Here is a 14,371-nt window from a genome sequence, read left to right as displayed (position 1 = left end):
GATCAACAAATTGTTGCTTTTTTTTTTTTTTTCAAGATGACTTGCAAGTTGGCTATTTTAACCAGAAACTTGAAGTCAAATCAGCATTTCGCGGGCCACATAAAATGGTGTGGCGGGCCGGATCTTGCCCCCGGCTTTGAGTTTGACACCCGTGATTACAAGTGTCCAATACAATTGGATTGCATGCCCAATTTCAGTCACAGATGTTTAGATTTTAGAAACATACATAACTTTAAGTTAATTTCTAATTAATTTGTGATTGGCGATTGACAAAACAAAACACCATCAGCCAGAATTTGGGACACGTTTCAAATACAGCAGAGGTTAAATGGTTAAAACTGCATCTGTTAAAATAAATTAAATGATGGCGGGCCCACTGTCTTGGTGTTGTATATAAATCTTTTGATTTCTACAATAACTCAATGTATCAAATTTTTTAAAAAAAATCTCTGGATAAGGGTTGTTCTATATGTTTAGGTGAGATTTGAAAAGAGATTAATTTGAGCCATTAATTAAATTTGTATTAATTTTTTATGAATAAACCAATCATTTTGGCAGCACTAACATAACATGCTTTTGCAAGCTGTTAAAAATAGTTTAATTTTGTAGCATGAAAATGCCTAGGTTAACCAGTAGCAACACTTTGTCAAATTAATGACATTTCTTGGTTAATTTATCCTTCAATTTTAAGATTTTGGTAGCACTAATTGCAATCACAGTTAAAAAAAAAAAAAAAAATAGAAATGGCCCTACTTTATCTTTTACACAGCGGAATTTGCTTTCCCCCAAAATTGTTTTGTCTGGCCATTACACACAGATTAAATTTTGATTACGGCCTACCTACATATATAATGAATTAAATTTAAGAACATAGCATTCCGTATACTTTAAGGGCAGAGATGAAAACAGTGTGAACAAAAAATGAGTGCAGGGAAAGAACAGCGACATGGGAGACACCCGAAATAAGCTAGCAAGTGTCAATGGCACAATGGCAATGAGCTGTAGGTAGCCGGCGGATGGGGAGCGGTGGGGGTTGGCGGAGGGAGGGGGGGCGGTCAAAGCAAGGCTGGGGAGACTAGCGGGCAAAGAGCGGTGCCGGAGGCAACAAGAGCGGCTGGCAGCGACTGGTACACCAGTCAAGCATGGCCGTCCCAGTCACTCCCATCCGCTCTCTCTCTCGCGCTCTCAAAGCAGGTCCGGATCTGCCACTTTGCCCTAAATACAGCTGGACCCTCGCAAAGGAAGGCCCACATGCTACAGTTTCTCAGAGACTGCCGATTTGGGCGAGGTAAGTCCAAATCTCTTAGCTGAACTGGTATCCGCAGTCTGACACAAACGCGCACACAAATGGTATACAAATGTGTGTGCGCGCACACTCGGCCTGCCCTCTCTGTCACTCTCGCTCGCTCAATGCCTTCCCAACCCTGCCAGCACTCCCTTTCCTCTCATCCAGATAAAATCCTTTCAGACACAAATTTCAATTATTCACCTCATCCAAATAATGCCATGTGACAAGAATTATCCCTACTGTAATAATCCACTTAACTGGGAAAGAGCAGCTCATCAAAAAGAGAAAGGAGAAAAGGGACTGCAAGTGAGGGCAGTGGTGTGTGTGCGTGTGTGTGTGTGTGTGTGTGTGTGTGTGTGTGAGGTGGGGGGGCACTTGTCAACCAGTCTGGAGAATCAGAACCCTCCTAACAAGAATTTCTTCCCTTTTTGAGAAGGCCTTCTAGAAGCGCAGCGAGTTGATGAAATTGAAGTAAATTGAAAGAAAGCCTGAGAGAATGCGCCCACAATCAATAACCCCAGGATTAAATTAGCCTTGGCATGAAGACATGATGTGGTGGTGGTGGTGGTGTGTGTGTGTGTGTGTGTGTGTGTGTGTGGGGGGGGGGGGGGGGGGGGGGGGGGGGGGGGGGGCGATGTGAATGATGGTGAATGACATTGAGACATGTTGCTTAAACAATAGCCCACTCTTACCCTGGATGCTATGCTGCACCCATACAAGGACATTCAATGTACAGGTACACTCTATGTGATGTGTTTCCTCTACTGCTTGGCAATTCCAATTTTTTATCATGGTCATCACATGGGAACTTGCTTATGTGTACATATAGACACTTTACACATTGCCAGTGAAGAATAGCTGATTCAACTTAAAATGTTGCCAACTTTGTATTCACCGCTTGCATTAAATACGTTTATGTCATGTAGTCAATGTTTATATTGCTCAGGGGATGCTACATTACCGACAGGAGTTTTAGCAGGACAATATTTAGCCAGAGCGTAATTATTCTTGGGAAATATAAAAGACAATGGAAACGTGTAAAATATTTAATATATAAATGTAGTGTGCTGTGAAGAACATAGCAACTTTCTGAACGAACTGAATAACGACACTTTTTTGGAAAAACATATGGGAAACTTACACTTCCCATTTATCTGATTGGCTAAATCATATTTGTGGTTATTGAACATTCTATGCAAATTTTACGATCGGATGTAAAGTTATAATTTGCCAATCCACATGTTAAGACATCGCATCTCCAGTGATTCCCAAGTATACGTTTACCTTCCATGAATTTTGAACATAAAAATAGAATACAGTGGCCTATTTGCATGTGACAAAACTTTGCCACCAAAACACAGTCATTTCAGCAAAAAAGTTACAAAAACCTTTATGCAGCAATTCTTTATCCTTATTTCTTTTGAGGGAGAAAATGTCAGGAAACTTTTGTGAAGACACTTGGGAAATATTTGTTATTGGGAAAAGCAACGGTACATACAATTGGTTTCAATGATCAAATGTACTATTATGCATCTTTATTTATATGTTCCTTAAACTGAGGGAAAATCTGTCTTATCGATGAAGTTGTATTTAACGACTGAAATGTGACTCTTACCAGTGCTTCTCTGGGGGAAGAAGGTGCATCATTACCAAGGGGACGGTCAGCCTGGGTGGAAACAAGAAGCGGTATTAGAGTGCCACCTGCTGGATGACACACATTTGCTTATGTTTCATGCCGCTGAATGATCTTGGCACTTTGTAATAAACTATATTATCTTCCCACCTATCGTACCGACCAGTTGCTTGTTTGACAAACTAGGCCAGAATGTCCATCATCATGAATGTAAGCACAACCCATATTAGCTTTATTATTATCATATTTGTGCAAGTGCATAGATTATCTAACTGATCGTCTGAGAATATTTTGGGGGGCTATTGTGATAACATTAAAGGGTGGGCGATTAAACAAATATTGATTAGTTTGGATGTTTAGGAGTTAACTTTCAACAATTATTTTGCCGTTTTTATTGCTCAATGTGTTCCTGCTGATGTCAACCATAACTCACATTGACAACTTGCCTGCAAAAAGAGAAGAGTTGTTTACAAAAGCAGTCAGCGTTGATAACTTTGTCAGTATATTTACTAAGTGACATTTGCAACCACTTTACCTACTATCTTCCAGCAACAAGAAATTTTATTTAAAAAAAAAAAAAAAGCCCGGTTAAAGACAGTTACAGTCAATTGGGCTGAACGATGTCAGATGTGGTTCCCATTTATGCATCGCAAAAACAGTGATTTATTTTCGCATTCAAAACTTCCAAAGCCAGGTATGATATTACAAGCTGCAAATATCTTGGCAAGGTTTCCTTGACTCACCTATGCAACTCTAAATAAGAGCGTGAGAAAGTTTTTGGAGGTGTGGTGTTACAATAAAGCTTCCTTTAACGGTATGGATGAAACAAAGCACTTTGCCTTCCTTCTATCCATGCATCGTTAAATCAATTCGGTCATCTAAAGCAATAAAGTACTTTTCTAAATCGATGCACGGGGGGCAGTTTCAAACATCGCTTGCTATCAGAAGAAAAAAGCAACTATCATCATATAAAGGATGTGTTCTCAAAATGAATGATTTTTCAAGTTTTTTGTGATTGACAAGTGATAGTATACAACTGTTTGGGTCGAATCATTCTGACAGGAAGGAGACTGGGTTTTTGGGATAATTAAAACAGAATATAGTGCTCTATTGAATGTATTTTTTTTCTAAACTTGGAGCATATTTTACTGAAATATTTACATTATTTAGTCATTACTTTTGGAGCATGTTTGCACAGAAGCTATTTTTAAAATCTCACGTACCTCCAATTTTAAGAACCACTGAGACAGATGGTTGTAAAAAGCGTTCTCCACTCATGGGAAAAGAACAAGTGTCATAGCTAAGCATTTATTTGAGAAATGTAAAATCCCATGAGGACACCTTGGTCCATGTTCCATCGAAAATCTAAACACTAGACATGTGGGTCAACTACACCTCATCTTGAGTGGTTAATTTCTGCACCACTAACAGTTTACTGCGCCACAAAAGTGATTAAAAAGTTCATTTAGTAACGAAAGTTAGTACTGCAATCAGAAGTCACAGTTAGCAAGCATGGAAGAGGTCATCTACACTATGCATCAAAACTGTCGATGCCACACAACTTGGTTCTTGTATATTTTCAAAAACGCGATTATGGTGTAAAGTGACAATTATCGGTTTGGACTAAAAATAGTAAAGTTACAAAAGCCATCTCGGCGTGTCAACTTCTGATCGCTTTTTAGAGCTGCGTTGCTATCTAGCTATGATGCTAACAATTTTCGCATGGAAATGGCTAATTGAGATCAATCTAATTGACATTTGGACAACATTGTGCACGTTGCACGAGTGCTAACTCATGCATATGGGTATTAAAAGGCAAGTGATATAATTCGACGACAGTTGACCTGTGCTGGCGGATCAGATTGGTCCGTAGATGCCATCTTCCAGTTAGCAGCAAAGGCTGCTCGATGATTGATTATTTCTGCCTGAGCTCAAAGTGCACTCTCGCTGACCTAAACCCTAGATTATCTTAAAATATGAATTAACTCGAATTTTTTTCTAATTGAAACATTATATGCATTCGACAGTTTAAATGTATAGTGATTTTGGGAAATATTTACAATTGTTTCTGAAAACGATTTCCGCAGAATTCCTAAGTAAAAGAACTACATATCCCAGAGTTCTCATAGTCAACGCCGTTCCCGGATTCGAAACTGCCAACTAGTTGTCTACCGCTGTCTCATTAAGCATATTAGTTGGACGTTTCTGCGCATAATGGCGGATCGAAAGCCGTGTAAGGTGTGCAACTTTACACGCCAGAAGTCATATGGCTTGGTTGTTCCTTCGCTTGAGGAGCTGAAGGCAAAAGGTGAGATGCTACACATTTTAAATACAACTCCGTTGATGCTTAGCTTTATAAAATAATAATGCATGCGTTCAAATAGCAAAGGTAAAATCTTATCTAATTTTCAAACTTATGAATGAGCCTGTGATCGGTATTTATCTCATTGATTTCACGCCCATTGGAAGGTACCGAAAGGTATTCAATGCTGTATTGATGTGTTACTAAACAGACGCCTCGGCCACTTGCTGTCCTCTTAAGTTTATCTCATATGATCAGGAACTGGCTTTTCGTCTAGCAACATTTCAAACGTGCTGAAACTTGCAGGGACTGAACGTGAAACGAGTCAAGAAAATACCTCACTCCAGTCATCTCATTCCTTGAATACTAGTCACCACCAGGCGTTGCCCCAAAGTTTTGCTCAAGTTCACTTCATTGCACAAAGGGGAGTTCGGCTCGATGTTATGTTTTTAAGAAGCAAGTCACTCTTAATGTAAAATATGCTTGCCCCGGCCAAAACATTTATGCCCAATGCAAAAACATCTTCCATTTTTTTTCACTGTCCTCGGGGTCAAAGGTGATCTGATGTCACTTCACACTGATAGGCAATGTAATGAAAACAAAGTATCACAAGAACGGAGAGCTGATGCAGATGGCTAAACACACATCAGAATATGGTGCATTTTGCAGACTTGTGGGTGTAAGTGGGAAGTTAAACTTTGATTTAGCATGTATTCATGTAAACTGAGCCTCACTTGATTTCAAACGCCATTTTCCAGTTTGTACTGCTTCTGGATATGCACAGGACTGACAGTTCACAGCAAAGAAAATGAGAAGCTATGTCGTTATTCCAATTTTGGATTAAAAAATACTTTACATCTGCACTGTCGTAGCCCCATGTTATATTGTAAAAGTCCTGAATGAAATTATCCATTCATTCATTTTCTTCAGGACTTGTCCACATTCGGCTCATATGTGGGCTCGAGTCTATTCCAGCTGACTTTGGGCAAGAAGCAGGGTACACCCTGGACTAGGGCTGAACAACCAGTCAAATGAATTAGATTAATTTGTTGTTTGAAAATGAGATGAAACGGGAAATTGGGATTTTGCAAAAAAGGCAGAACGCTGGATGGGTAGTTTACAAGACATGCTTACAAGAGGTAATACCCAATTGTGACATTTTAAGGAATACTGCACTCATTTGTCAATTTTTAGCTGTAAAATATTAATATTTTGTCTGTAATTTTCTAGTTAAGTAACAGCCACTTTTAGACACAATTTGAAAAAAAAAAAAGCTAGATAAGTACCCAGTGTTGAATATCTGGACCCCTAAAAACGTGAAATTAAACGTTTGGGATTGAATGAGTTCATTTGAAACAATTATTTTTCTTGCACAATAAATACTAGTTTTAAAAGACATTTTTTTTCACTTGCTGTCAACTAAAAATGACACATATGCTGGAGGGCTCTGCTTCGGCTGGTGAACATCACATGACCAACAGGTGAGCCACGATTGGTCATTGCCTTGATGTCATTTTCAGTTGACAGTAAGTAATAAAATGTGTTTTTAAAGGTATTAATTGGACATGAAAAATATTTGGTTATCAAATTACAAATGATTCAAACAATTAAAGGACAATTATTCCCTTGAAAAATGTATTTTAAACCTTTCAAACCTTTGTTTTGTTAGCGTGTGTTTTTTTTAATGGGAAAACATACGTTTTTTTCTTCCTTTGCAAATAAACTAAACAAGAAATTTAAATTTTTGATAGGTCTCTCCACAGCTGAGAAAACCAAAGAATCACGAAGCTGAATTGATGATTGTTGTTGTAATGCATCAAACTCTTCCATTTCAGGAAGCGAGTTCCTTGGCTTCACACCACATGACCCGGTCACGGTGGTCTTAGAAGACGATGGGACAATAGTTGAGGACGAGGCTTACTTTTGGTGTTTACCCTTAAACACAAAGTTCATGCTGCTGCACGAAAAGGAAACCTGGTCTCCGCTTCGCAGGGGTGAGCATATTTCAACTGGCCTTGATGCTGAGGTGTCCAAATTAGGGCTGCACAATTAATCGAAATTCAATCGCGGTCACGATATTGCTTCCAAAATTAATTAACTGATCCTCGACGATCAGACCAGTTCAATGAAAAAGACAGCTATACTTTGTCAAATTCAAGCACTTTGTCATCCTACCACTAGGGGGCAATGTTTCCCACATGTTTGCATTTTGACTTTTAAAATTTCCCTACAAGTAACGTGCTTGGTTCTAAGTAGGCTTCACTTTTTTCCATTGGTTTTGCTCTCAGCAAGTAAGTTAGCTGTGTTGCCCTGGGTGCCATTTGTTTGAAATATTATTTATATTAGTTTATTATTATTATTATTTGCAAGTGTCAAGCCTTGAAGTCTACCTCATTCATTTGGTACCAGCCTTTTTAAGATCATCCTTTAACCAAAAACGTGAAAGACAAAAAAAAAAAAGAAAAAAAAGAGAAATAAGCAATTCAGATTCAATGTCTGGCCTTTTGAAAAACGTAAAAATATGTTTTTGGGATTGAATGAGTCAAGTACTCCAAAATCAATCACTCAATCATTTAATTTGCATTTTTTTTATACAGGATATTACTGTGTGTGTTTTTTTAAAGCTATTTTCCAACTATTTTTCTATAAGGCAAATAATTTGGGATTTTAAAGATTTTGGGGTTGTAAGTGACCTTGTAACCACCCAGAAAATGTCATCTCCCACATCTAAATTTTACATTCAGAACTAAAACAGGAGCAATCTGTTGTAAGCTCACCAACTGTTAAGCAGTTACTTTGGAATCATTCAAGTGATATTTTCATAGCATAAAGAGCAGGAAACGTTTTTTTTTTGTAATTTACCGATATCTTTAGTCGCTATTGTGTTATAAAGAGAAATGTTACAGTTTAGTTGCATATTTGTGTATTCGTTAAAGCCGAATAGCATGTAAAACTAACTTAATAGTCGAGATAGTATTTTTTGGCTATACTGTGGGTCACTTAAAAAGGGACCTGGGGCTACCTCTGGCCTAATTTATGCTTATATTTAGTTTATTTCTAACATCTTATATACCTCTTGGTGTTTTCCATTGCAGTTGATGGCGGCACAGCATGGATGGCGAGGGATTCTGTGATGCTTGAGAGTGACGTCGTGGACACAGCCAGTGGTACCGCACCATGGTTGGACTTGGCCTTGCAGCTGAAACAGGACCTAGCCAGCATCATCCTCATGTGCGAGGAAGACTTACAGGTGGAAAAAGCAGTTTTGTTTGACACATTTTTTTTTAATCAAAGAAGAAGTAAAATGCTTCTCTGGGATGTATCTGAAAAAGCCTATACAAACAGCGCATTCCATTATTTGTCATCTAAATGAGTGCTTTATGTAAAAAAAGGGCGTCACATGCCGTTCCAGTGCTTAGTGGACGTCCCCTGCCCCGAGCTAGCTTCCGCTCTCGGCTTCCAAGAAAAAAAGACAGAGAACCTTCAGGAAACACTGCAGAGGGTTTTGGATCGTCGGGAGGAGGAGAGGCAATCGAAGGAGTTGCTCCAACTCTTCCTCAAAGCAGTGGAGAAAGAAGACGGACAGCCGCAGGAGGAGAGCAGGCGGCCCAGCGAGGGAGGTACGATCAAATTGGCCTCTTTAGCAGCTTGGCGTAACGGCCTCTACTCGCCGATCTCGGTTGAGGCTTTCCTTTGTGGAGTTCGTATGTTTTCCTAGTACAAAACGCGGCTTCCTCCCATGTTCCAAAAACATGCTTGTTCAATTGTTCAAGGGTTTTTATTTGTCCGTGGCTGTGTGAGCTTGCGTGTGGATGGCTGAACTAACTTGAATCTGTTTGGAAAAGGACACTCAGGACAATAAACTATATAGAATACAGAGATCAGGCAAACCCTACTATTGTATTAGTATTCAGTAAATTAGTAAAAACATATCTTTATATAGATATTTATATAGATATTATTATTATATTATTAGGTGTAAATATATATATATATATAATATTTATAGAGGGCATCTGTACTTATCATTAATTTATATATATGTATATATATATATATATATATATATATATATATATATATATATATATATATATATATATATATATATAATCAAAATTAATACATAATATAATACAAGAATACTTATAAAGGGGTATGAAATTACTACTTCCTACTCATTTTGAAACAGGGTACGTTTTTTTTGTTTTGTTTGGCTTTATTTTCAAGTCCTATCTTTTATCTTTTTCTTTTGTATGTACAAATTCTTATTTTAAATACATTTTATATGTTCCAAATAAAAAAGTATGAATTCTTTCAAAAATATTACTTAATTCATTGACTCATTCATGTTTTCCCATTCATCCATATTTTTAATAAGTGCCCTGCAGAAGATTGGCATTTATTATATTTATTATATATCAGATTGAAAACGTTATCAATGATAATGTGTTTTATGGTAGTCAGGTTGATGTCAGCAGCCACTAGGTGGAGCTTTTGTCAAAGTTAAAAAGTCCCTTCCTTTTAATGCATTGATTTTTATGGAGGTAAAGAAACAACCAAAAGAGCAACAATTTCTCTTGTGTGTTTCGGCATTATCGTAGGTACTGATGTGCCTGATGGGATGGAGGTGGATCAAGCGTCTGGATTCAATTCCAGAACTTTGATGGTGCTGAAAGGTAAAACAAGCCCAGAGACCAGACTGTCCACTGAAGACCTCCAGGTAACACACAATCATCTCACATTTCTTTACACTTTTCTGATCAATTAAAAATGTATTTAAAAGCGTGCATGAGTGTGTGTGTTAGACGTCCACATTATTTCCAGATGCACTAAAATTTCTATATTAAGTATATCGCTTACATCATCATTTTCAGTCAAACTGTCACCTTTTTAAAAGATGTGCTTGCATCCAGTGTTTTTTTATTAAAAGAACCGTCATAGTTCATACTGTTCATATTAATTCAAGTCAATTCAAGTCCACGATGTAACTGGATGGATGGATGATTGTAACAACTGGCATTTGAATGAGTTAAGATGTTAAAAACAAACATTTTGACACCCTTTGTTGATGCTAGTTCTTTGTAATAATGACGCTTTCCAATATTCACAAACAGATGTGAATACATCATACTGCCAAGCATTATTTTTTTGAGGGCTGTCTGCTCGTCAAAATGGATTCATCATCAAGTATTCAGTTGTCAAATGAATCAACCAACCTCTATTTTAATCATTTAGAGCTATTTTTTAATGTAACATTGTCTAACTTTAATAATTATTCTCTGATTTTGGTAGTCTTTCATGAAGGCAGATTTATCTTTTGCGTTTCATCAAAGTAATAATCATAAATTGCAAACACTTACTTTACATTTCTCAGTTGTGTTTTTTCTTTCTCTGAACTAATTAGAGAAGAAATGATTTTGCAATGACATTTTATCCGATTAAATGATGGAATGGTCCGCACTGTGCGCCCTTAATGATTTTTCACAAGTTCCTTTCTGTCTTTAGGCGGTGGTGGCCAAAGGGCTGGAAACTATGCAGCATGTGCTAGGATGGGACAAAGCCAGGACGTCGACGCTGCTTCAAGAGTGCGAGTCGGAGCTGAAGCGACGACTTCAGCAGGTCCAGGCCGCGCAGTCTTTGAGGGGCGACGTCAGCCAGACGGCGCCCAGCGAGAAGAACGACGAGGAGAGCCAAGCGACGGCGCCTCCAATGGGGAAATAGTCTGTTACCTTGCCCGAGCACAGACTCCTAAGTGCTTACGCCGAGCGCTTCAGGGCCAGCAGAATGAATTCGCACTGGGTTACTGCTACTATTTTTACCGCTGGAGCTCTATAAATGTCAACAAGGTTTGTGGCGTTTGGTACAACTTTCAAACCACTTCAATGCTTTTGCCTCAAGCAGAAGCGAAGGGATTTGCACAAGTGTGTGTGTGTGTGTGTGTGTTTTTTTTTTTTTTAATTCAAACATCTGACACTATCCTCACATATTCCTTATTTTGACGATATGATGCTGTGATAAGAACATCACATGCATTCTTGTGAAATTTAACGTCTAATCTTTGTCGACCACCGACGCGAGGGGGTACGTTTTCATTTGCCGTGGATTCATTTTATGACGTGGTTACAATTGACATGTTGGTTTTAATGTGAAGAAAAAGAACTCCGAGAAGCGGATACAAATATGTTTCTGTTCTCTGATTTTTCTTGCTTGAGGCCAGTAATCTTTAAATAATAAGAGTCTTGTTCGCTTTATTTATCATGGAGAGCTCCATTCCGATCATTATTAGAGTCACAAATGAGTTGGAGTCTATTCTAGGGAGGAAGTGGACTAACGCTTGGAATGGTCCCCAGCCAGTCACAAGGCGCATATAGATGACAATCAACATCCCTTTTTTACACCTATGGACTATGGTGTCTTCAATCTAAAACAAGGCTCAAAATAAGCATCGCTGTTTGCTCAGTAAATTTTGGACTTGATGAAGATTTATGGCACCAAGCACCCGCCAATGGTCCCATATGGTTTTTGTCAAGTCACATTATGGGAGGTTTTGACAAATTGCTGTGCAAGCAGTCCTTGAGTACCGCAAGTACGCACGAAAAAATATTTTGATAGTTTTTTTTTTCATGTAGTGTAAAAAGCCAACAAAGCGCTAAGGAAGCCAACTTCAAAATAAACACAAACGTAATACGTGGACGTCAATGCAATAGTGTGCTTTTATTTTGAAGTTTTTTGTTTGTTTTTTTTCCTCTGAGCACTGGTTGTCCCAATTAATTCCGCCTTTATCCCAGATTATTGCCATCACATTACATTGCTACCAATGTTAACACACCGCCGTTAACCCCTGGGGGAAATTTTGTCCCAACTCAAGCTTTTTTTGATGTGTTTGATTGGGTGATATCAAAGGAAGGGCATACAAAAAAAAACACTAGGAGGCTGAAATATTGCATAGATTGTCAAAACTTTGTTGGACTTTCAATATGCCATGCTGCCGTCCCTTCTAAATGCTTGAAAATGGGAGCTCCTGAGGTACCCCAATTTAGCCCATGTCAGGCTCACTTGCTGCCATTCAGAATTAGAAATCTTGTCCATTTTGGACATATTGTAAATCGATGTTTTATCATACATTTCATGCATTAATCTTTTCAACGGCAACTCACAAATAGGGCGCAATAGAAAATGTTGTGTTGCCACTCCAAAACCACCAGGTGGCGCTTGCAGCCAACTTCTGACATTTGCAAGCCTTTCATTAACTTTGATGATTGGCTTAGCCTGGACTGCCACAATGCAAAAGTCTTCAAAAGTCCTAATACTGTAATCATGAGATATTAAATCCTATTTCAATTTCATAAACATACAAATATAGTTTATTTACTTTTGTTATCGCATTTTAGTTATCGTACATAAAGTGGGTAGCCCCTCCCCCCAAAAAAGGTTATGTATAGATAGGGCTGATGCCACTAACATTTCGAGGGGTTGAAAGTAAAGATATTTTTATATTTGACGATGTTATGACCCTTTAAACGTTAGCCCCAGTTGGGTGGTAATAAAGCCAGGCTATTAAAAAATTCATGGAGAACAGGGGTTAAAGAATCATATTCATTTCCTGATTAAAGACACTTAAGAAACCACATATCTGTTATGTTGCCATTGTATGATACGGCACCGGTCTCCACTAGCTGCTAATGTGAGGATGAGACATATGGTGCATTCAAATGTACTGTAATTGAACAACAGGAAAATAAGGCCACCGATGAATCAAACTTTAACTGTAAAAATAATAATAGTTGAAAATGTCATATTATTATTGATGGAAAAAACAACAACATTGTACCAGGTCCTTAGGATCAATCTGCAAAAAAACGACTAAAAGGCACCTGTAAAAATTTTGCGCAATCCCCCCCCCCCCCCCCCCCCCCCCCCCCCCCCCGCGAAAAAATAAAATTGTGGTTATTTTGCCAATAGAAACACACAAACACTCGTATGTTGCTGGTTTGACTTTTTTGGGGACAGGTTTGCGTGCAAAGCTCTGACTGACACACTGATATAGCTCTAGCTTTGGAGCAACATTATTTCCAACATGTACAGTATGCAAATAGTGACAATATATTTGTGTAAAGCCTGACCTTGGTCAAGATACGGTTATACTCGAGCGCACGGACTCATTTATCATTTTCCTAATAAAGTTAAGATGTTCTTCATTTCATTCACGCAAGCTTCACTGCACACGCCCAGCCAACAATGGTGAGTAGCGAGAATGGCGCTTTATCTTTGAGTGATGTCAAGCCAGCGTGAAGTGTTTTTATGAAACTTGCGGGACTGCTTTAGCAGACACATGATGCAGGTCCATGTGAGTCATGTAAGACACGCTCTTCTCTCCGCTCGACACACATGACAGTGCATTGGATTTTTCACAAGGGTGAGTCTTACGCACGCTGAGGTCACAACGAGTTTGGTCGTAAGGATTTTGATACGTGTGACGTATACGGCACGGTCCGTTAAAGCTGGGCGTCTCACTTGACTTACCCTCGGATGCTCGCTGCATTTTGGATGTTACTGCTTTTAAAGGGACAGTGTGTAAGATTTAGACCGTTTTTCATTGGAAAGGAATACATAAAATTTTTGTAAACTTCCAAAATCTTGCAAATCAATGTGTTGAAGACCAAAAGTAGGTTTTAAAAATACTCATAGGTATATTTATCATTAAATATATTATTCAGGGGGGGGGCACTTCTCCGGAGGCGGCCATGTTTGTTATCGCTATGGACAATGGTGAATGCAGCACCCCCTGCTGTCCGTAATGAAAAACTGTCTAAATCTAACACACTATCCCTTTGAAAACAAATCAAATTTGGGAGTTCAAGCAATGAGGGATAAGAAATGCAGATTATAAATTGGTTCAATCTGAATGGATGGACACTAGGCTACTTACTAAAATCACACTTTTTTTTTTTTTTGGTCTACATGGCATCAACATTATACTTCCGACTTAAAATTTTTACTGAACACTTATTTCATGATGCCAATTCGACTTACATCATTTTCTGTGGGAAAGCTTTTTAAGAAAGTATCTGCATCACAGAGTACAGTTTTGTGGAAGAAAAAAGAAATACTGTTGATGCCAATTAGAAAATCGAAATAGAATATG

The 14,371-nt window shown here is 38.4% G+C and overlaps 2 protein-coding genes across 3 annotated transcripts in view; one reads left to right on the top strand and one right to left on the bottom strand.

Annotated features, from left to right (window-relative positions):
* Positions 1–4,840, bottom strand: part of pex14 (peroxisomal biogenesis factor 14) — a 51,725-nt gene extending 46,885 nt beyond the window's left edge. For both annotated transcript variants that reach the window (XM_088408959.1, XM_088408961.1), the window contains exons 1-2: positions 4,766–4,840; positions 2,904–2,954 (exon numbers count right to left, since the gene is read on the bottom strand). In XM_088408959.1, the coding sequence (XP_088265085.1) occupies positions 2,904–2,954; positions 4,766–4,801 (87 nt within the window). In that variant the 5' untranslated portion in view covers positions 4,802–4,840. The remainder of the gene's footprint in view (positions 1–2,903; positions 2,955–4,765) is intronic.
* A 222-nt stretch (positions 4,841–5,062) lies between these two features.
* dffa (DNA fragmentation factor, alpha polypeptide) lies at positions 5,063–11,925 on the top strand. Its single transcript, XM_088407369.1, has 6 exons — positions 5,063–5,229; positions 7,059–7,217; positions 8,319–8,473; positions 8,636–8,843; positions 9,828–9,946; positions 10,732–11,925. Exons 1-6 carry the CDS (start codon positions 5,136–5,138, stop codon positions 10,945–10,947), a joined length of 951 nt encoding a protein of 316 aa, XP_088263495.1. The 5' UTR covers positions 5,063–5,135; the 3' UTR covers positions 10,948–11,925.
* Positions 11,926–14,371: the final 2,446 nt, after the last annotated feature.

This window comes from Hippichthys cyanospilos, chromosome 2 (genome assembly GCF_059441005.1).
Source record: "Hippichthys cyanospilos isolate Australia breed blue-spotted pipefish chromosome 2, RoL_Hcya_1.0, whole genome shotgun sequence".
Classification (NCBI taxonomy): Eukaryota; Metazoa; Chordata; class Actinopteri; order Syngnathiformes; family Syngnathidae; genus Hippichthys; species Hippichthys cyanospilos.
The sequence above is the reverse complement of the archived record's forward strand: the minus strand, read 5'-3'. Positions and strand labels throughout refer to the sequence as shown.

Bases quoted from the DNA above. Each gene is read 5' to 3' on its own strand.
- dffa (XM_088407369.1), top strand. From the start codon at position 5,136: ATGGCGGATCGAAAGCCGTGTAAGGTGTGCAACTTTACACGCCAGAAG. The intron at 8,844-9,827 runs GTACGATCAAAT...GCATTATCGTAG, and splicing joins CAGGCGGCCCAGCGAGGGAG to GTACTGATGTGCCTGATGGG. The intron at 9,947-10,731 runs GTAACACACAAT...TTCTGTCTTTAG, and splicing joins TGTCCACTGAAGACCTCCAG to GCGGTGGTGGCCAAAGGGCT.